We start from the raw sequence: 22,384 nt of genomic DNA on the forward strand, positions 1-22,384 counted from the left end.
AGTCCTTAAAAAATGACTGGCTATATAGGAGAATCCCAGTAATCAACCATTTTAAGTTGCATGGGTAAAAGGAACCACATCCTGAGTTCTTCATGAACAGACTATTACATTTTGTAGCATGCAGACATTGTGTTAGAAATAGTTTCCCAATTTATTTGTGTTTCCCCTTTTTTACCTTAACACAACCTGGCCTTACACCTTTGTCCTCTGCTTTGTTTAACATCAACCCAACATTGGCCCTAATAATCAAAAACAGTAAGCTCCCACAGAGCACAATCATCGAGATAAAAAATAAATTGGAGCAACCAACATCATTTTTTTTGGACTTCTTATTTTGTGTGAAAGTTACCGTTAAATATATCTATGTGATGAGATGTCCACATGCTCAAGTCATCTCTCATCCGATGTCATTCATTGTTGGAATACTCCATCAAGAATGGTGTCTTTTATTTTGAAAGGCAAAGGTTTCCGGATGTGGTCTGTATTATTTTATTTAGTTTCACGCCCCTCAGTTTCCCCTGTTGGTGCTGCAGCTTGCACTTACTTTACATTATTTAAGAGAAGCAGGGAAGCATGTGAATCTGTGCTCTGCCATGACAAGGTCGTTACCAGGAAGAGGAATTTAGATCAACATGTAATTATAGGTCCTCAATTAACGTTTGGCCTCCGGTTATTTAATTAAGACAAGGAACAGCATATCCTAGAAGACTGCAATCCACTCCTAATGAATTAACCCTAAGGAATCCACTATTCGAATATATAGCTTACCAGACCACGACCTTGGTATACAGAGACTGCATGAACATGGTTAGTGATTTATAGTAGCAACTTTTCCCTTATAAAAGCTTACGATAAATTGCATCACATAAGACATAAGATAAGTGGGCTGAATGTAAAGACTTCTTCCTTATGTCCATCAAAATCAAATAGCAGGATTAGAAAAACAGGATTAGAAACTATTGACCACTATATTGCAAATTCAATATGTTATCTCATTTGCAATTTGTTTTTAGTTTTTTGAATTTTTGTTATTATGAAACTTTTTACTAAATGAGTACCCATCAAAATGATAGGCCTCCTCCCTTTCAAAAAACTATTTTAAATATGTCATAAAGTGGCAATATTCTTTAACATACAAGCACTAATTACATGTTTTTATTTTACTTTACATATTTCACACTGTTTTGTTGAAACCCTAATGCTGATATGGTAGGAGAAAGTGATATTAAGCAGTACATAATATATGTATACTTTTAACGACACATGTTAGTAGTGAATAAGTGGTGTAAGAAACACACACATACAGTGATCGTATTGAGTATTACATAATAATGTAAACGTTGTGAAATTATGTAAAAACAGATGGAGACACCGGGTTAGGCAGCTACTTCCTACGGTTGGGTTTTTTGAAAGGACTGGTTGGAGCCTCTCTCTGCTTCCGACCAATCGGAAGTGAGTATTTTTCGCGCTGGTTGGCCGGAGATTTTGAGTTTCCCGCAAGCTTTTGATTCGACTTGAATGAAATCCCTCTGCTTTCCAGAATGAATACGGACATGTATCCACTTTAACGACCGAGTGGAGATTCAACAGGTAATCACAAAGAGACTGTCTTTCATGTTATTGTCAACCCTGGAGACATTAGCCGGCGTTAGTTTTTCGCGTGTACACTTGTTCGCCCCGACCATCCATTTTAGCAAGAGAGGACCTGCTAGCTTGAATGCTAGCTGACTGTGCTAACACTAGGGCAATTTCACTGTAAGCTTGTTAGCTTCGGCTAAAACCGTTAGCTTGTTTGAAACAAGCTGTCATGGCGCCTGCAAATTGAGTACACCAAGGAAATAATAGATAAACAGTTTAAAATCACTACGTCCAGCCGTACAACATTGTGTTTAGTTATTCACGTATTTGTTTTTCTACGTTAGTTTATAAGTGGCTGCGTTTAGCTTTTGGGGAAGCGGCTTTGACTATTTGCTGGAATGCGTTGTAATGGCTGACTGTAGCTATGACAGAGATGCGGTTGTGCAGTACGGGAAAACTCTTGTCCATGGATGGTATCCATGAGATTCCCACATCGTGGCTGCTTCTTCAGATTATAGTCGAAGCCCTGTTTTGTGGATGACGTGCTGTGCATCTGCTGGCTCCATATATTTCACGTTGGCCTCTGTAATGTTTTTGTGAGTTAACGTTAGAATCTTAAAAATGCTTGCGTTAATGTTAATGTACACAGCCGTTGCATTACAAGTGACGTAATGTTCAGCTAATTAACAATGCACTCTAACGTGAACCCCCATGTAACCCGTTTTTTAACTTATGTGGGATACATTGAAATCCATCAATTATTCGCACCCCATTAGCAATACTCCGACTTGTCAGCTGCTTCCATTTCCGCGGCTTTTCTAGCCGGTGATACGGCGGCAGCACAGCTCGCCTCCCACTCATTGGGTATTCGCTGCATGCGGTGGAGCCTGCAGCCAGCCTCCTGCATTCTTCACACCGCTGTGCATCAGCTAGCCGCTAGCTAGACCTTTCCCAGGAGAAAGCCAAGTTAAACACTGTCGTGGTAAGAGGCTTTCCGCCAGCACTGTGCTTTTTGTTCGTATGCATGGATCTAATCGATAATTACTTGATCTCGTTCACATTATCATAGTTGTGATCAACGAATAGCTCTGGATTTCATTGAGCCATTACTTTACAGAGGCATTGTTGTTTCTGACATATGGTCATGGTACGAGTCCACTTTCTTATTAAAACATTGAAGAATACAGGATTAGAACAATCCGTGACAGGTGCAGTTTTCTCAATCGCCTCCAAGCTCTCTGTTCATGCTCCGCTTGAGCAAGTGAGTGCCATTTTGTAAAATATGTAATGTTATGCCCATAGGATTCGTATCCCAGAATGCTATTTTACAAATTGCCAGAATGAAGAGTTCCAATAAAATCATACATTTGTATGATATTTGTATGTTGTCTGTGTGCTAAGAACTTTCTGTCCTACCTTGTAGTGAGCCTGGAGGGGGTTGGATGGGATGGACGGCAAAGGTAGCTCCCTGCCTTCAATGCCAGAACCTGCCAGCCCAATCAGCATGAAGCAGCCGCCAGAGTCCCTCAGTGTTCGGAAAGGAGGGGGGGACATGAGCAATGACCCTGCTTTACTAATGGACAAAGCTGCTGCTCAGCTAGCCGCCACACTACAGGATGGCCTTCAGAAGATGACTGGCCACAATCATATCACCCACAGCCACGAGAGGCTCAAAGATCTCACCTCCATTATGCTGAATGGCGACCAAGACACGCTTCCTAAGCTTTGTGCTCCAGAGCTACCTATGCTTAAGGGCACTGAAGCCCCTTCTACGAATGGCACCCATCAACATAATTGCACACCTCATACTGAACATGAACTCAAGGAACAGCAGCCGCTGTTTGAGCCATGTTGTGCCAATGGGACCAGTTTGGCCACGGCCGCCGAAGGTACTTTATCAGGACCTGAGAAGAGACAGGACTCAAAGAAAAGGAGGGGGGGACCTCACAAACCAAACCTACCTGCTATCCCTGTGGAGCCACTTGACCTCACCAAGGCTGTAGATGGATCAGCTGAAAAGGTTTGGCTTTTATTCCTACTTTTAAGCCATTTACTTCATGTCATCCCCTCTCAATCCCCCCTCTCCTGTCTAACTTTGGCGGCTGTAGTAATAATAACAATCACAATAAAGGTGTAGAAGCTCAATATATATCTACCGAAAATGAAATAAGGAAGAACTTCTGTTTGTCATGCATGTTTACAAACCACAATACGCCTAGCTAATACCGGTTTAAAGAGTAATACATGTTAGTACAAACTGTACCAGGCCTCCCATTGAAAGTTGAATTCACAGTGAATTTTGACTGAGAGAAATAATATTTGTTCAATCTGTTGACATTCAAATATTTGCCCACATACCTTGAGGAAATTGATGCTCAATCTGAAGTAAAAACAACTTCATCTTAAAATGTTGGAAATTGATATACATGTCTACATCTACATGTCCTTAAACCTTAATACACTACTGTAGATATTGCTGTTTGCCAGTAAATACTGGAAACTGTAAAGTACTTATATTGATGTACGTGTCTAAAATTGTTTGGAAAGACTATTGATTTATTTTTAGGAGAGAAAAGGTGATGGAACCTTGGATTAGTTTCTATTTTATTCTTATTGATTAATTGTTTGTTATTTTCCTCTTCTGCAGCTTGAACTCATTGAAGAGTTTCCGCAGGATAAAAAAGAATCCCCTCTGCTGATCCGGTTTTCTATTTGTGATTTGGTGTGGACCAAAGTGTCAGGATACCCCTGGTGGCCTTGCATGGTGACCACAGACCCAGATTTCAACACTCACATTAAACAGAAACAGAAAGGTGAGAAACAGTCTCCACCACTTTTTTTTAAGAGGCTCTGTTTTTATACTAATATTAATCCTGTGTGTGTCTGCTTTTATTTATTATAGCCCTCACTACCAGGTATGGCCTCCTCTACCACGTGCAGTACTTTGGAGACGCTCCAGAGAGAGGCTACATCTTTGAGAAGAACATGGTGACCTTTACTGGGGAAGATCAATATGAGGAGCTTATCCAGCGCAACAAACGGCCAGCCTCCCGTGAGATTCACAAAAAGGTAAATTAGATTCTTCTAGTGTGACACCCTTTTCCTTTGGCCTGTAGATGATGTGGTGTGCTGTTGTTAAGACAGAATTGCAACATTAAAACTTTGCACTTCCCTAAACTGTTTTATACAAAGTTCCCTCTGGTGATTACATTTCAAAATATGAAATGAAGAAACATGTGCCATTTAAAAAAACAAAACAACAACAACAACAACCCTGAAACGCATTAAACAAACAGCCATCCCAGTTAGACTTTCATTCTGTTTTCTTACCACAAACAGGAAATTAATAATGTTTACAACATAAAAAAACGATACATCCTAGTAATCAAGTTTGTAAACGTTTTTAATTCTCTCCTCAATGTAAGACAAGTATTTCTTTGTTAATGGCCTTCTCCTAGCAGCATATATTCCAGAGGAGAACACAAAGATTAAACAATACTACTGGGTGGTAATTTATATAACTTTTGGATAACTATGTTTCTTTCCCTCCCTCTGCCATGCAGACGGCTCCCTCTGTGCCCCGTAAACTCCAGGCTCAGTGGAACATGGGTGTCATTCAGGCTAAGGAGGCCATCAGCATGTCACAGCACGAGCGCAAAGTGAACTTCACATTTCTGTACGATGAGGACGGTCCTCATCTGAACCCCTGCATCCTGGAGAAGTTGAAGCCAGAACCGAGCAACGAGCAGGCCCAGGAGACAGAATCAAGACTCAGCCCAGAACCTCCCTCTCTGATGTTTGGCGCCGCCGACCCCGACCCCGACCCCATAGCCGCCCCTCAACCCCAAGAAAGCACTTCAACAGAGAAAAAGACACGGGCACCCAGAAAAAAACTCAACTCAGGAGGAAGCCGAAGAACGGGCAAAGGCCTTCTAAAAAATGTACTATCGAAAAAACTGCTGAAAAAGACACTTTCTTCCAAAGATGTGATTCATCCGCAGCCAGCCTCACAGGTGAGGATTATTCATTCAAATCAGTCAAATCAGTGGATCGCTTGTGTCCTGCATCATTTAGAGTTATTTGAATGCAGACTTGCAGACACAGGTTCATGGAGCAAGTAAATGTGGGACCTTCCATGAAACGTTCTGAAGTGCAAATGAAACGGTGAATAAAGCCATTTAGCCTTGTATAACCCGAGAACAGCTGTTTTTTTTTCAAACGAGTATGTTTTTTTTGCTGCTGTATTGACGAATAGGCTTCAACATGATAAACAGTCTTATAAACGCACAACTTATTGACCTTTTTAACTTTAAGTAGAAACAAATATTTATTCTAATACAAAATCAATCTGAAAATACTGTAAGCAATTTTGAATGTGAATATGTAAAACCCTAATTGTGTCACACTAGGGTTTTTGGAAAGTTTTTGCCTTTTTGGGATGGTGCCAGTTGATACATTTCTTAATGATTTCTTTCTAGGATCCTACCACTTCTGCACCAGATCTGGAAGCTGAATCAGTCATACCTCAGAAGAAAAAGCGAAGACCCCGACAGCCTCAGTCTCCCACAAAGATCGTGAGGAGACAGAAAAAATCTACAACGGACACAACTGCCCCAGTAAAGAAAAGGAAATCGAAGCTGGTTTCTTCGACAGACAATATCTCAGAGCCAGTCCCACTTGCAGTTTCAGTTTCAGTTCCAGGTTGGTTGAAAGTTGAAACTTAGTTAGTTAAATCTGGCCTTGGCTGGTATGAGTTTACTAGAGCTGTGGAATCTGTGAATTGCCTCATGTTGCTATCAAAACACTGAATTGTGTTATTGTGGCATTTATCTCTTAATGTGACCAGACTATTTAAGAACTTTGCATCCTGATTGTATAAAAAATGTTTGTAACCAAGTAAGCCATTCAACCTTGATTGCACAATTGCCCTTTGATAGTTGTGTTGCTTGTTAAAGTTGTTGTGATTGACTAAGTGAAAAAAAGCCATAGAGAATGTGTCATTTAAGTGAGCTCAAATGCAAGAGAATGTGCTATTTCATCCTTATTCGAGTGTGACAATTTATTTTAGACTTTTATGTTTTCTTAAGCAACGTTTGGTTAAACTAATCTTCAAGCCACTTTCAAAGCTGCCTTTAAAAACATTGTTTTCATTTCCTGTGCTATCTCTTAACGGCAGATAACATGTTTGATTCAGGACGAAGTTAAGGTTTAAAAAAAACAAAAACGTTTCTTTGTTTTTAGTCAAGAAGCAGCGAAAGAGGACGCCTAAAAGCCCACCAACAGATGCTACGGCAGATGAGGCTCAGCTGCCCAAAAAGAGGCGTAGAACCACCAAAGAAGTTGAAAAACAGGTGAGGTTTCCGACGTAATAGCTGAGATGGGAAACACTTTGGAGATCTAAAATGATTTGATAAGTAAACATAGATAGATAGATAGATCGTACTTTATTGATCCCAAATTGGGAAATTGTTTAAACATTTAAACATCTAACACAAAGCAATATTTCAAAGATTATGCATGATCTTTTATCTTTTTTTTAAACCAAACTTCACATGATTTTATTTCCCAAAATGAATAGTAGGCACTTTGTAAATAGATGTTCTTCCTTTTGTCTTCTCTTCCCAGGCTTTGACTACAGAAGGAACAGAAAAAAAGCGGAGAAGAAGAAAGAAAACGGACAAAGATGTAACCGAACCCAAGAAGAGAGTCAGACTCCCAAAGCCAAAAGCTCTCCTCACTGGTAAACATATTTTTTATTTATAACAACAAAAAATACAAATGTATAATATATTAGTCACCATGGGTATTACAAAGTAGCACAACATCTATAATTGGGGTTGGAGTTACTGTCCATCAGAGGGTGAGGGTACCCACGTGTCCATTACAGTCCATATTAAATTGTACAGGGAGTCCGCGGGGTCTTAAAAAGTATTAAAAGTTGATGAATCAATTTAGCGAAAATTAAGGCTATTAAAAAGTATTAAACGGCATTTTCCAAGGTATTACATTTTGTAGCTTGTTTTCAATAAGTGTATCAATTGTCCAAAGAGGTTGTATTCTAAAGTGTGCCTGAATGTAATCATTGCGTAGGTGTGTAGTGTGATTCTGTGTAGTTTATTTATGGCGTCCCGTTGGATTTGACGTCATCTGAACAGGACATCGCACGCTCACTGCTTGATAGCGCGCGAAGCTCCGTTTACGCCGGTTGTTAAACAACATCGTTATGGGGAAATGCAAGTTCACGTCCAAATGGTTGGAAGATAAGGAGGAAGGACAATCAATACTGTATATAGTAAATGTGAGGTAAAGTGTGTCGCCAATGTAACCGGTTAAAACTCCAAGTGGCGATGAGGTCTTAAAATGTATGAAAAGGGTCTTAAAAAAGGTCTTAAAAGGTATTACATTTGACTTCAGGATTCCTGCATATACCCTGATATTAAATTGTAAGAGAGAGGATCAAGAATTATTCTCTAGGAGACACACATGTGGAACCAGGGTGGGTGAGACAAGCAATGCAGTTATACAAGGTAAAACGGGGGAAAGTTACATATACAGCAGAATTGTGTCCTATTTACACAAAATCTGAATCAAAATAAACAAAACCAAAAAAAAAATGTATTGCAGTTGGGGAATATTCTTCATATGTGAAACCCATTTAGCCCAGTATTGGTCAAATTTTTCACTACAAAGTCTTAAGGAGAAGGTCATTTTCTCCATATCGAATATGCCCTGGTAAACATCTGTTAAGTCAATACATTAATGGGCTTCTCCTTTAAATTCACACCTGAAACCTGTGTGATTTGCTCTAGCTTCTAAATAATCTTAGCTGTTTTGTTATAGCTCCAAACACACTCCTAACCTAATTTTGTTCACAGAAGACCAAGAAGCGGAGAAACCAAAGCGTAGAAGGAAAAGGAAGCAGGATGGAGAACTCACGCTCTCCAAGGCGAAGAAGAGGAGGACCTCCCTGTGTCCGGATCCCGAGGTGAGAGAATAACCTCACATCAGCAGCCTGAGGTTAAAAAGTGCTCAACAGGTTAAATTGTTATTTTGAAGTTTGATGATGCTATACTATTATTTAAAGTGCACCTATCATGCTATTTTTAGGCAATAGCATAGGTCTCAGATATATACAAATATATAAAAAACATGTCTATGAAGTGTTTTGCTCAAAATACCAAACAGATCACCCATTCTAGCCATGCCTCATATCCCTCTATTTCACTTCCTGTTTTAAAAGTGCTGATTTGGGTATAAAGCTTTAAAAAAAAGAAGAAATTGATTTAAAAAAAAAAAAAAGGAGGGGCTGAGCTCATGCGGGACTCTCAGCTACTGTCTAAACTAAATACTGCCGTGATGAAACACCATATCATGGATTATCAATGATTATTTCTGAAACAGTATGGAGCTCAAAGGCTTTCTCTCTTGCCGGTTATACCACAAGGTGAGTTCCTTTTTATTTCCTGCTTCTTCACACACATGCTCTCCAGTACAGGTTAGCTCTGAGTGTTAGCGATGCTAATGTAAACACCGACCATATTACGTCCAAAACAGCCGGGCATTGTTTCTGATGGCAACTTTCTGATAGTGCCGTGGGTAGGGATGCTCCGATCGCCAATTTTGGGGCCGATCGCCGATTGCCAGAATCAGTATCTGCCGATACCGATCGCCGATCCGATCGAGTGGGCGGGGCCTAAATGGAAGATTTAAACATCACTTTAAATCTTCCATTTAAAGTGATGTTTAAAACTCAGTTAATGGGGCTCATTCACTGGAGCTTCCACAAACAACAATCAACTTAATTATTACATTCAAATTATGTATATTATTCAAGTTTACATTCACTTTGGATAATAACACGGGAGAAATGAGCAAGCGCTCTCTTTTCCTCTCTCTCCCCCTCTCTCTCTCCCTCTCTCTCTCCCCCTCTCTCTCCCCCGCTCTCCCTCTCCTGACAGCCCGTCAGTATCGTCTCATGCAGCTCGCTGATCCAGTAATGTGTGAGGCCGACAGTGAAGAATAAACATATTTATAACTAGTTTAGCTTGTTCCAGAGGTAGATAAAATAGCTAAGTGTGTTAGGTCTAACTCTTAGTGTGTGTTTCGCTCACCGGTCCGTCACAGCGGGTGGAGCTGCAGGATTTCTGCTTCACACACACGTTGCATACCGCTATTTTACTGTCTTTTTCGGACACCTTAAAATAATGCCAGACCGGTGAAGCCATTTTGGCGAGCTTGTTTTGGCGCGCACAGAGAAAAGTGTCATGTATTTTACGTGATGCGATCGGCATGTTTAGAGAGCACCGATCGATCGGTAGAGAGTGAGTATCGGCAGATCTCGATCGGTGACCGATCGATCAGAGCATCCCTAGCCGTGGGTCTACATTTCCGATATTACGTCATATCGGACGCAAATCTGGATCAGCTCCGTTGTACCCCCGTTTTTAGAGATTTGGGTACGGAGGAAAAGAGAGAGGGTTTTATTTTCTGACGCTGCGTGAGTTCCCCGACACACCAGGGACACATATTTATGTATAAAAGACATCAAAAAGTGCATTTTGCATGATAGGTCCTCTTTAAGATTAAGCTTACCAGTGCAAGTTTGCTGGTTTTATTTTAATCACACAAGCTTATTATCAAGAATAAGACAATTCTTGCCCATTCTTTCCACTTTATGAGCAGAACTTAAATTGGGCAGTTTCCATTTTGTGTTGTATGTTTTTGTTTTGTTTTTTGTTTACTCAGATCTGTTTCAAACAGTGTACTTTAGGTTATTGTTAGTGGCTATACTGTTAAGTAATTCTACAATTGTGTCTGATTGATTCAAACCACCACACGTTATTTGCTGCAGGGTTCTGGGAGTGAAGGACGTCCTGATTCTCCAATTGACAGCTTAGACGGGATAAAGAAGGGCGAGCGGAAGAAAGAGTTTGTCTGCCAGGTACGTCTTCAGTATCCCACTGTCCTTACATTTAATTAAATGTGCAAATGCCGCTTTGCTTGTTTCTAACATCAATCAATCAATGTTTATTTATATAGCCCAATATCACAAATGTTACATTTGTCTCAGTGGACTTCACAGTTTGTACAGAATATCAATATGACAATACGACACCCTCTATCCTTGGACCCTCACGTCGTACAAGCAAAAACTTCCAAAGAAACCCCCACAGTTAAAGGGGAAAAATGGAATAAACCTCAGGGAGAGCAACAGAGGAGCGATCCCTCTCCCAGGACGGACAGACGTGCAATAGATGCCGTGTGTAAATTGAAAAGATAATACATTTAAACATAGCCAACAACGGCCATCATGCATGCTGGATATAGCCTTCATATAGCGCTTTTCATGAAACCTAAGGACGGTTAATATGGACATACTTTCACACTTTCTGCCAGTAAAATGTCTTGTTCTCCTTACTTCAATTTCATTTTTTTTTCTCTGATCACTCAATGAAATGTCTCTACCTCCACATATGTCTCAATCTGTGTGTTTTTCCTGCAGGTGTGTCAGCAGGCTGGTGAGGACCTAGTTGCCTGTGAGGGTCAGTGCTGTGGGATGTTTCACCTCCACTGTCTGGGTCCGTCAGTCAAACCTGACGAGAAGCTGCTGTGTCAGGAGTGCAGCACAGGTGAGTTTGTACAGTCAAAAATAGTTGGTAACTCAGTTTTTTGTGATAACAGAATTACATTTGGATGCATATTTGTATCTATTGCTGTTTAACATGTTTTCCCTCGATGCTTTCCTCAGGGATTCACTCATGTTTCCAATGTAAGCAGTCAGATGGGACGCTGCGTCGCTGCCACGTCCAAAACTGCGGCAAGTTTTACCACGAGGCGTGCATCAGCCTCAACCCCCTCACTGTGTTCGACAACAAGGGCCTCCGCTGTCCGCTGCACGCCTGCCTCAGCTGCAACTTCGACTGCCGCAACAAGCAGAAGTCCACTAAGGGTGAGGCTGTGCGACACTAAAGATGTGACTTTATCATTTGGCGTTAATGTTAGTCCTGCGATTGTAGTTCAATCATGGTAAAGGATCAAATGCACTAGTTGCTTAGTTTCAAGAACATTTATTTTCATGTTTATATATTTAAGTATTGGCACTTACACTTGAGTTGATGATTTCCTTCATGCTAATCCTCATACCCTCAGGCACATGATTGTGTGGCTGTATTAAAGCTGTGTGGGAAAGACATCATCATTATATCTTAACTATTTAACATTTTGAAACTAAATGTCCTGCCATAATTTACAGATTACATTTTTTTAAGTTAAAAGTAGCTTTTCGGACAACATTTTCTATAATAGTAGAAAATAAATTATCCTTTTTTATTTTTGACCCATATGACTAGTAAGATTAATTTGCAACATGATGCAGTCAACTCCCGTTTTCGGACAAATGAGACCCTAAACATTAAGCCTTATCTATCACTTTTTCTTTATCAGATATGTCACTTGTACTCCTGAGTGTGGTGAATCTGTCTAATCTGCTGTATACCTCCATCTTGCTGTTGCAGGGAAGTTGATGCGTTGCCTGCGCTGCCCCGTGGCGTACCACGTGGGCGACCTGTGTGCGGCTGCGGGAAGTGAGATGATCACCAACACGGCCTTCATCTGCACCAACCACTTCAGTGCCAAGAAGGGTTACAGGCACCACACGCATGTGAACGTCAGCTGGTGCTTCGTCTGCTCCAAAGGTTTGCCATTTCTCTCTAATCAGCATGACAGCCAATAGCAATACATTTATGTCATTTTTGTCTGACAGAATTGTAAGGGTCTGTTGTGCTGTCAGAATCAATAGATAAAAAAAAACAATAAATGAATACTTTTTGTATTATGCGCTGCAGAGAGTGCAGTTAATGTTCTGTAGCAACAAAGTTTAGTCTCTAAGTAATCCGTATCTCTTCAATCTCTATTAAGAGCTGTTTATAACCACATACTGCAAACTGAAAATCAAACGAGATGCTGAACTAGAGCAGTTCCTGAGCATCAGTTTTCAGTTAGAACCACATCCACGTTTGCAGAGATGTATTCTTTTCATGGGGTAGTGTGTGTGATGAAACTAAAACCCTGAAAAACAAAAGCGTATCAAATGCATAGCTTCTTAGTCTTAAAATCGATACTAACGTAATTCTTTAAGTTCCCCTGTAAACGTGCTGCTTCACAACTTAAACACATCTCTATGTCCTTTGCACAGATGATTTGGGCTCTTTTGCCAGGTTTGATGATTCTGACTTGTTACTAAATGTTGTTATATTGCAGGAGGCCAGCTGTTGTGCTGCGAGTCTTGTCCGGCAGCTTTTCACCCCGACTGCCTGAACATCGCTATGCCTGATGGGAGCTGGTTCTGTAACGACTGCCGAGCCGGAAAGAAACCACAATACAGAGACATCATCTGGGTCAAACTGGGAACATACAGGTCAGAGAATCTCTTCCCTTATTCGGATTTCTTTCTATCTGTTCTAATTTTACAGAAAGGCTTGTGTTCCTTGTGGTTCTGTATTGGGACTGTGACTCTGAATAAAGAACTAACTCTTGTTCCTTCCCCTTTTCCTCTTCAGATGGTGGCCTGCAGAGATCCACCACCCCAGAAATGTCCCCACCAACATCCAGCACCTTCGTCATGAGATCGGAGAGTTCCCCGTCTTCTTCTTTGGCTCCAAGGATTACTTCTGGACTCACCAGGGCCGAGTGTTTCCCTACATGGAGGGAGACCGAGGCAGCAAGCACCAGAGGACCGGCATTGGAAAAGTCTTCAAGAACGGTAAAGATATACTTCCTAGAAATACTTTTTGGACACATTTTGTGATTTAAAAGTTATTAAAACTCATGAAAGAAGTTAGGAACACAAAAGTAATGAAAATTGCATTAAAGCACAACTTCTGCACATAAAAGTGTTTGGCTTGTTTTGATTTTAACCTTTTACATTTATAGTTGAGGGTTAAAGTTTATGTTTACTTAACCAGTTTTTTCACGAAACTGTGTCTCAGGGCTTAACATTTAAAAACCTATTAATGTGTCATACCCACTTAACGGGAAGAAACTCAGCTACCTGACGATACAAACCATTTTTACCGAAACAAAACACAAGTCTCACAAGAAGCGTCTAAATGAGCCCTGAGCGAAGAAATGCTAACGCACTTAGCACAGAATTCACGGTAGAAATACTTTATTACTTATCGGATCTGCACAAAACAGATATCAGCTAGCAAGCTGAGATTCCACAGATTCTAGGGGTATTAGTATCATCACTGTGCGATCAAAACTCGCGGCAGGGGAAGCAAACCAGACAACACACGACGTAGCTTTACGGAGCAAAAACAGGACATTGTCTTACCTTTGCTGTTATCCTGATCAAAAGTTGTGTTCAATGGCATTAAAACGATAAACGCTGCTGAAGGTTAATCCATAGGTTAATCCAATGTGTCTGTGTCACTTTGAAATGATTACTGATAATCCATCTTCATATTTATGGCAAAAACTGAGTTTTCATATATAGCTGCTTTGATGGCTACGAGAGTGAATCCCAGCTTCCGGTTTTGGGCATTCTGGCTGCGCATCACTCTATTCACCAATCGGTAATGTTTAGATGGATTTTAGAAACTTCCCCTCGATTCTATTGGCTCTAACGGTTAAAAAGAGATGTCAATCATCAAAATCGACCGATGGGTTCCAGAGATATGGAAAATGACCCCAGAAGTGTTTGTTTTTCTTTCTAAATCTCTCTAAAAAGGTCAAATGTCACTTGTTTTTGCATCAATCTTGATACAGGGGTAGGGCTGCACGATTTGGGGAAATAATCTAATTGCGATTTTTCTGACAGATATTGCGATTCGATTTGCGATATTTGTTTTTAAGCGACCCAACAGAAGTTTATTGTAAAATGCGGCCATATCTCCGGCTAGGAAGGTCGTATCAACGTGCTCCCGTCTCTAGCACCCCCGCAGCCCGAGCTACGAGCGAAATAACTAAACTTACATGAAACTTCCGTTGGGTTGCTTTAAAGTCAAGCTTCAGTTTAAGATTCACCCTGTAATAGATGTACAACATGTGATGGAGCATTACTAACCTGACTCAGATGGTTTCACCAAACCATCTAGGAAAGCTCCATTGGAAGCCATTTGGAAAAGGGCAGGCACTTTCAAAAATACTTGGCAGGTGATTGGATCAATCTGTCCATCACCTTCTATCATGGGCCACTTCTGATTGGTTAACAATGGCTGGTACATGTGGAGCACAGCACTTCTGATTGGTGTGGATGACTGACACACAAGAAGAAGAAAAGAAAAAAAAGTTTTTAAAGAAATCGCAGGCTTTGCGATTTGATAACCGCATAATTTAAAATCGAGATTTTGATTTAAAATCGATTAATCGTTCAGCCCTAATACAGGGTACTTATTATATGTTATAGTTTGGATCCTAAAGCTTTTTAGTCTACTATCCCATCATTCAAGGGTGTTTTTTTTTTGGACGGACACTATAATTTACATTTTTTTTTACTATGTTCAATCTGAATTTATTTTAAAAATAAAAACATCAATATTGATTCTGACTTTTCTACATCCAACTCACAGGTTTCTCATTACTTGGAGAAAAAAGATGATTAATTTACCCCTTTTAGAAGTGAAGTTATAGTCATTTGTTCTGGTAATGTCATTTTCGAGCCTGAGACCTGAAAAACAGGCTCAGGACTTAAGGGGAACTTTTTTTATGTAAATGTAGGTAATCAGCAGAATCATTTCAGTACAATACATTTTATAAATGTTTTCCAAATTCACATTTATCAAGTTAAAAGAATATAAGCACAATTAAGAAAGCATAAACTGTCTAATTGAGAAAGTGTTAGTTTTGAAATTGCACTGTTTATATACTTGCACTGTTTTAACTTCAGCTAAATGTTTGGTAAATTATTACACTGAAGAGATATCATGTGATGAGCCTGTACATTGTCTGTTTTTCCACAGCTTTGCTGGAGGCTGAAGCTCGTTTCAAGGAGAACAAAATCAAACGAGAGGCCAAGGAAGCGCAAGAGAACAGCCGAAAGCCACCCCCTTATAAGTTTATCAAGGTGTGAAATCTAAAAGTGTTTTCCCTTTTTCTCCTTTGTTCAAGTATTCAGTTAATGCATCTGAAGAGTTTGCTTTCCTACTTTTATAGATATAATCTGTTATTGATTTTTCCTGACGTTGATGGTTTTTTCTTTTTCTTCTGCCTTCAGGTGAACAAACCGTACGGTAAGGTTCAGGTCTACACTGCGGACATTTCTGAGATCCCGAAGTGTAACTGCAAGCCGTCAGTGGACAGGCCGTGTGGGTTTGAGTCGGAGTGTCTGAACCGCATGCTGCAGTACGAGTGCCACCCGCAGGTGTGTCCCAGCGGGGTGCGCTGCTGTAACCAAGACTTCACCAAACGCCTCTACCCCGAGACCAAGATCATCAAGGCGCCCGGGAAGGGCTGGGGCCTGATCTCTCTGCGGGACATCAAGAAGGTGAGCCCAAGGGCTGTCCTGCAATATGACTGCTTAAAGTAACACCAGCCATTTCAATTTACATTTTACCAGAAAAGACTCATCAAATGAATGTTCAATGTTTCCTTATTTTAGGGATATCATGAGTAAAGAATGTTATTTAACATGTATGTTTTGTTTTACTTCCATATTGTTTTCAGCCTCGGAGATCCCTAATTAATCAGGCTCAACTTAAGAACACTGTACATGAGATTTCATTTTGTCAGCTAATCTACCCAGCGCATACTGTGTAGAGCAGGGATGGGCAACTTGGATGGTGGTGGGGGCCACATCATTTATGTACTGGCCACAGATTAACTTGGAACACACACACACACACACACAAATTCCATGTATTGTATGTAATTATTAACAAATATACTAAGTCTGACATCTTCATTGACGTTTTTCAATCTTTCAGGGAACATCCTCTAATAAGCTCACTAAACAAATATCAGTTCACAGAAATGTTATTTAATTTTTACAAGTGGCATGTTTGTATTGAACAGGTTATTTAACAGTGGAATTAAACTATTTTAAACTATTGGAAAGCACGGAAAATGTGTGTGCATTGAGGTTAACCATTAAGATGACATAAACATGAAGTCATGAACACTAACCCAGACATTAGTTGTCTAACTTGAACCTAAGACACGTGTAGCCTGTCTCTGCTGACGCACAATAAGGGGAATGTCCACACAGACACCTGTCAACCCGCACTCTGCTGTTCCTCAGCGCCGCTCCCCCTCCCTCCCTCCCGCTGAAATTATGAATGAAAAGCATATAGTAATCATAGATAACACGGCAGGGTCCGTGACAGTTTGTTTTCATCTGATTTCAAATAAACAAAGTCTTGGTTTTTAGAATATTAAACTTGTTTCATCAAATTCAGATGATAAATACAACCTTTAAGCTTGTAAAGGCATAATTACAAGCGGTAACTTACCGTCACAGCAGGCATAACAACAGCCGGTGTTACAAGAAATACAAACGCGTCACAGATTATTTTGCGGTATTTGGCTGCCAAACGAAATCATGTACGCAGCTCGCGACGTAACTAGGAGTCTAGTGGACGGTATCAGTACTACAAGTACCATCTGGTGTAGAGTATATTAACTGTTTTCACTTTGATCAAACCTTTGACCAAAAAGACAAATTAGTTCCCTTTTTTATTACATTTTTACTAACACATAAAGAAACTTTCCTTGGGTGTAAAGGTTTTATTTTTTTAGAGGAACTGAGCCTACAATTAAGTTAAAATAAAAGACTTGAGAAATTTGAGTTGAACACATCTCTGCTTCTCCAACAGGGCGAGTTTGTGAACGAGTACATCGGAGAGCTGATAGACGAGGAGGAGTGCAGGGCGAGGATCAAGTACGCCCACGAGAACAACATCACAGATTTCTACATGCTCACCATCGACAAGGTGAGTGCTGTACTGGAAGCTGGAAGTACTTTGATTTGCTCCGCAGTGTATCATGGTGCTGTTTCTCTGTAGCAGAGCCATTTCTACTGGGAGCCAGATTAACACAATGGTATTGCTTTGGGAATGTTGCATGCTAGAAACTGTAACGTTACAGGAGTCAATACTACAAACCCGGCTTTAGGCCATAGATTGAATCCTATTAAAGCTAATGATACAAACAATATGTAGTTTTAACAAGTGTAATAATGTTAATGTTTCTCTTGTCTTCTCATTGAATAATTTTCATTCAAATGGAACATTAGGCTTCTCTAACATTATAAGTATTATACTATGTGTACTCCAGATCATTGTTAAGACCTAAAGTCCAAATGTATTGAAGAGAGATCAATGGTTTAGCCCCTCTAAAACAACATTTTACTGCGGTCAACAAACATTTTCTCTCCATCCTGTCGCAGACAAAGGGAGGCACGCACTGGAACGTTTTTTAAATGAAAAGAAAGAAGACAAAATTTGATTCAATAAAAAAAAAAAAAAAGAGAATCTAATCTCTATAAATCTTTACCTAAAAACCTTTAAAAGAAGATTTGACTGAATTCTGTGATAGGGATGCTCCGATCGGGAATTTTGGGGCCGGAATCAGTATCGGCCGATCCGATCGAGTGGGCGGGGCCTATGGGGATCTTCCATTTAAAGTGATGTTTAAAACTCAGTTAATGGGGCTCATTCACTGGCGCTTCCACAAACAACAACCAACATAATTATTACATTCAAATGAAGTACATTATTCAAGTTTACATTAACTTTGGGTAATAACACGGGAGAAATGAGCGGAGCCCCGCCCTTCAGAAACAGCGGAGGGAGAATGTGAATACGCAAAGCAGTGGACACTGAAACATGCACATACATTGGATAAATAACATAGGCGTTTAGTTTATTTAATAAAAGAGCACATGTTCAATGTGAAAAGTGAGCGTAGATAGATTACTTCAGTTGCAATTTGGTGCTATATATATATATTTTTTTTTTTTATTAAAAAAAAACAAAAAACACCTTGAATTTCAGGCGGGGCGCGGGGCTCCGTTGGCAGGGCGCCCCGCCAAGACAATGGTAGGGGAAACACTGAATACGTTTGACAAAAATTAAAGCAATTATTTCCTTATCTTTTTAAGGACCGGATCATTGACGCTGGTCCGAAGGGAAACTACTCTCGCTTCATGAACCACAGCTGTCAGCCCAACTGTGACACGCAGAAGTGGACGGTGAACGGAGACACGAGGGTCGGCCTGTTCGCCGTCTGCGACATCCCAGAGGGTGAGACCACCGATGAAAGCTTTTATTCACTACCCTGCCATATGTGGGAAGAATAATTACATTTACAACAAAGTAACAATACTGAGAGCAAACGTATGTTAACTTTTATTCCAGGCACTGAGCTGACCTTTAATTACAACCTGGACTGCCTCGGGAACGAGAAGACGGTCTGTCGCTGCGAGGCTCCAAACTGCAGCGGTTTCCTTGGTGTTCGGCCAAAGGTGAGCTTTATAATCAGAGTGGAACTTTTTGAACTGTATTGAATTGTACATGTATACAGTGTAGATCAATTTGATCCCAACCTGGCGTCTCCTCTGCAGAACTCAAACGGACAGACAGCTGAGCCCAAAGGGAAGCGGTTGAAGAGAAAGTATAAGAGGAAGAGAGCGGAGGGGAAGAAGAAGTCTGATGACGACTGTTTCCGCTGCGGAGACGGAGGGCAGCTGGTGCTCTGCGGCAAGAAGATGTGCAGCAAGGCTTATCACCTGACCTGCCTGAACCTCACCAAGAGACCCTTCGGTAAGAAACGCCTGAAACTCACTGCAGCTTTTTATAGAGAATCTGATCAAATACTACTGTTTTAATGTCAAAACTGTTTGTGCATGTAAACAAAGTGTTTACTGGTATAATGTTCTCTTTGATTTAACAGTTATGTTCATTACCATTCAAATACTCTTTACAGGAGTTTAATCTTTGTAGCTCTGGTTATCACAGGTTATTTCTATCCCCTTTTGTACAGTGTTTGAGTTTATTTCAACACAATTATTTTTCATGTATTCTGAAAAACGTTTCCTTTCCTCTCTCGCTCCCTGCAGGCCGCTGGGATTGCCCCTGGCACCACTGTGACGTCTGCGGGAAAACCTCGGAGGCTTTCTGCCAGCTCTGCCCCAACTCCTTCTGCAAGGCCCACCAGGAGGGGGCGCTGCGAACCTGGCCCCCCACGGGGCAAATGTGCTGTCAGGAGCACGAGGAGCTGGAGGGAACGATCACCCAGGAACCAGTGGAAACCTCTGGGCCGAAGGAGACCACACCGACCGTCACTACTGCTCGTCCTGCTAAAGGCTCCAGGAAGGCCAGAGGAGCCCCCGCCAAAATAAAAGGCTCCAAGAGGAAAGCAGCAGAGGCCTAAAAGTGACCTCTCTGAGAAACCACTCTGACACGTGCTTCCCCATTGGTGGACAAATATAAACCCTGCTTACTTAAGTCTCGCAAGATCACAAAACCAAGGCACTGTACATCTTCATCAGGGAAAGCCGCTGATTCCTCACATGCTCGGCAGCGGCCTCTAACGTTCTTCAACTTTTAAACGTGTTCAGGTTTATTTCTCTACTCTGCACTGAGGCGAACCATCTGTGGTGAAAAGCTGCAGAGCGAGCGCAGGTTAGAACACTTTGCCTATTTCTATCCTCATTCTTCATCCAACAGGACTGCCTTTTTACGGTCTTCCTTTTACTCTTTCATTTTAGAATAACAAAAAGAACCCGTGGGTTTCTGCAGAAAGTCAAACTGAGCAGCACTGTTGGCCCCCCCTCATCACTCCACACGGATCATCAGCAGAGTTTTTATATCTATATATGTGTATATCAAAGACAAACATGATTACTGGAATAGTATAAAACATCAAACCGGTTGCAAAAACTTTTTAATTGTGTATATATAGTATATATGCCAGAGGTAAAACCAGGACACTATGGCTTCAGATGACCTTTTTGTTTTGTTAGGTTACATTTAACCGTAGACATGTGTTTGCTATTTTACAACCTGTTGTTTTTAGCTCAGATTTACCGTTTAGAGTCTATTGTTTTCATTTAGGGATCAGAATGCTGAACGATGGCGCTGCCTGCATGTCAAGAGTTTAAAGTATTAAACTGAGAGCGCTCTTAAACTGCCGCCTTAAATAGAAACACTACTGGGTCTTAACTGCTCGAGGCTAACCCAGAAACATGAAGGAATAAGTGTGATTTTCAGGAAGAAAGTTCTAAATTGAGTTTTGAGACTGACACTTAATATGCTGTAACTTTTTTTTCATGTAAACATACAAATCATGCTGATCAAAATGTTGAAGACCTCCCAGTGTCACCTGGCAGAGCCTTTCATTGATCGTAAAACCATTCATATTTCATCTGTAGATTAGCTTTTAAAAGACAGACGTCTATTGTTTTTATTCCCAGGAGATTTTGAGTCTCAAACGGCATCTTGCTTGTACTTCTAAACGCTGGCTAGCAACTTGTTTTTGAGGTGATGAGCCTGACGTCCCGTAGACTGTAGCTGGAAATCTAAAAGGCTGAAAATGTGGAGCTGAGCCCTAAAAACTCAGTCCAAGATGTCCTAAAATGGCCACTATAGTCTGAGCTTTGAACTATTTCAGATGCACATTTGTTCCATTTAAAGATATGCATGTTGGTTAAGCAAAAAACAAAAGCTGGCTCTTTCTTTTTCCGTTTTGAATTTGAGATGCTCGTCTCACATTTCATGTTCAAGTCTGCATATTCGAGTGATAAGTTTCCCTTTTTTGGGGGTTGGCTCATTCGGGTTTTGTTTCCAAGAATTTTGAGGCTATGGACAATTTTTGCACCGTTTTTATTTCATATCTGACGTTTATTTATAAAAGAAAGTTGTCACCTTTTTAATATCTGGATCAACTGGACCAGTTCATCTAAAGGCTACTGTCTGGGCTTTTCAGTTTTTCCTCTAAAACCTCTCCAAAAATCCACATTTAAGTTGTACACCAGTGACACAAGAACAGTGCATCTTTGGATATATTTTTTTATAACTGCACCTTTTTTTTGTTTTGTTTAAGTGTTTTCCTTCTTCCCAGGGCGTGTGAATGCGATGCGTCCGGGGGTGCAGCGAGTGTCGTACGAGTATTTTTCCACTTTCTTTGTATCCTAACGTCGTGTTGAGTGAATGTAGTCCAGCCAGTTGTTTTGTTAGCACTGTAAACCTGTAGAGCTGTACCGTTTCCTTCTGTAACTACTGTCCTAGTGAACCAGAGACTAATATGTACATACTGTATAAGTGGTAATAGTGATGCATCTATTGTAAATATCATACAGTTTCTCTGACATCGTATGTTTTGTTTTTGTTTTTCTTGATGCAGTGCTGAAACACTTTTGTGCAGGATCTCACGTCTGTTGAATCGTGCAATAAAAAGTGAACAAACATGCATCGATTGTCTGCCTGATGCGGCGCTTTTGTTTTGATCAAACAACTTCAGGCCCTTTAAATGTATTTCAGATAATAAATGTTTAGATTAGTCTACCTTGTATTTTTCTTTTTTACTTTTATCTAAACTGTTTTTTTCTTAGTCTTCTGATAATTACCTTTAAGTGTTTGACCGTTGGTTGGACCAATGTCAATAAGTTCATTGTAAAGTATGCTTATAAATAAAAGGTCAAGAAATAGCATAGTATTATATAAATACAGTTCAAAAAAGTTGTATGTCAGAAAAATAAAAGTATGTTGTTACACTTTTTAGGTAAAGTCATAGTAAAAGTATGTTAAGTCGTACTATAGTATGTCATTAAAAGTCAAAGTTTGATGTTATTAAGACATAAAATAGTAAA

The 22,384-nt window shown here is 40.4% G+C and overlaps 1 protein-coding gene across 3 annotated transcripts; it reads left to right on the top strand.

The window, feature by feature from the left end:
• Positions 1-1,364: 1,364 nt before the first annotated feature.
• Positions 1,365-22,077, top strand: nsd2 (nuclear receptor binding SET domain protein 2). Of its 3 annotated transcripts, none has more exons than XM_034140942.1 (22): positions 1,365-1,590; positions 3,002-3,598; positions 4,226-4,391; positions 4,481-4,647; positions 5,142-5,591; positions 6,057-6,279; positions 6,820-6,929; positions 7,204-7,318; positions 8,454-8,563; positions 10,430-10,519; positions 11,081-11,207; positions 11,327-11,527; positions 12,093-12,272; positions 12,838-12,994; positions 13,137-13,339; positions 15,540-15,643; positions 15,794-16,063; positions 17,391-17,507; positions 18,677-18,818; positions 18,933-19,039; positions 19,139-19,337; positions 19,634-22,077. In XM_034140942.1, exons 2-22 carry the CDS (start codon positions 3,026-3,028, stop codon positions 19,945-19,947), a joined length of 4,125 nt encoding a protein of 1,374 aa, XP_033996833.1. In that variant the 5' UTR covers positions 1,365-1,590; positions 3,002-3,025; the 3' UTR covers positions 19,948-22,077. The 3 variants fall into 3 exon arrangements, with proteins under 3 accessions (XP_033996833.1, XP_033996957.1, XP_033996895.1); XM_034141066.1 differs by having other exon boundaries at positions 8,457-8,563; XM_034141004.1 differs by lacking the exon at positions 1,365-1,590 and adding an exon at positions 2,459-2,560.
• Positions 22,078-22,384: the final 307 nt, after the last annotated feature.

The sequence above is a fragment of the Trematomus bernacchii genome, unplaced genomic scaffold (genome assembly GCF_902827165.1).
Source record: "Trematomus bernacchii unplaced genomic scaffold, fTreBer1.1, whole genome shotgun sequence".
Classification (NCBI taxonomy): domain Eukaryota; kingdom Metazoa; phylum Chordata; class Actinopteri; order Perciformes; family Nototheniidae; genus Trematomus; species Trematomus bernacchii.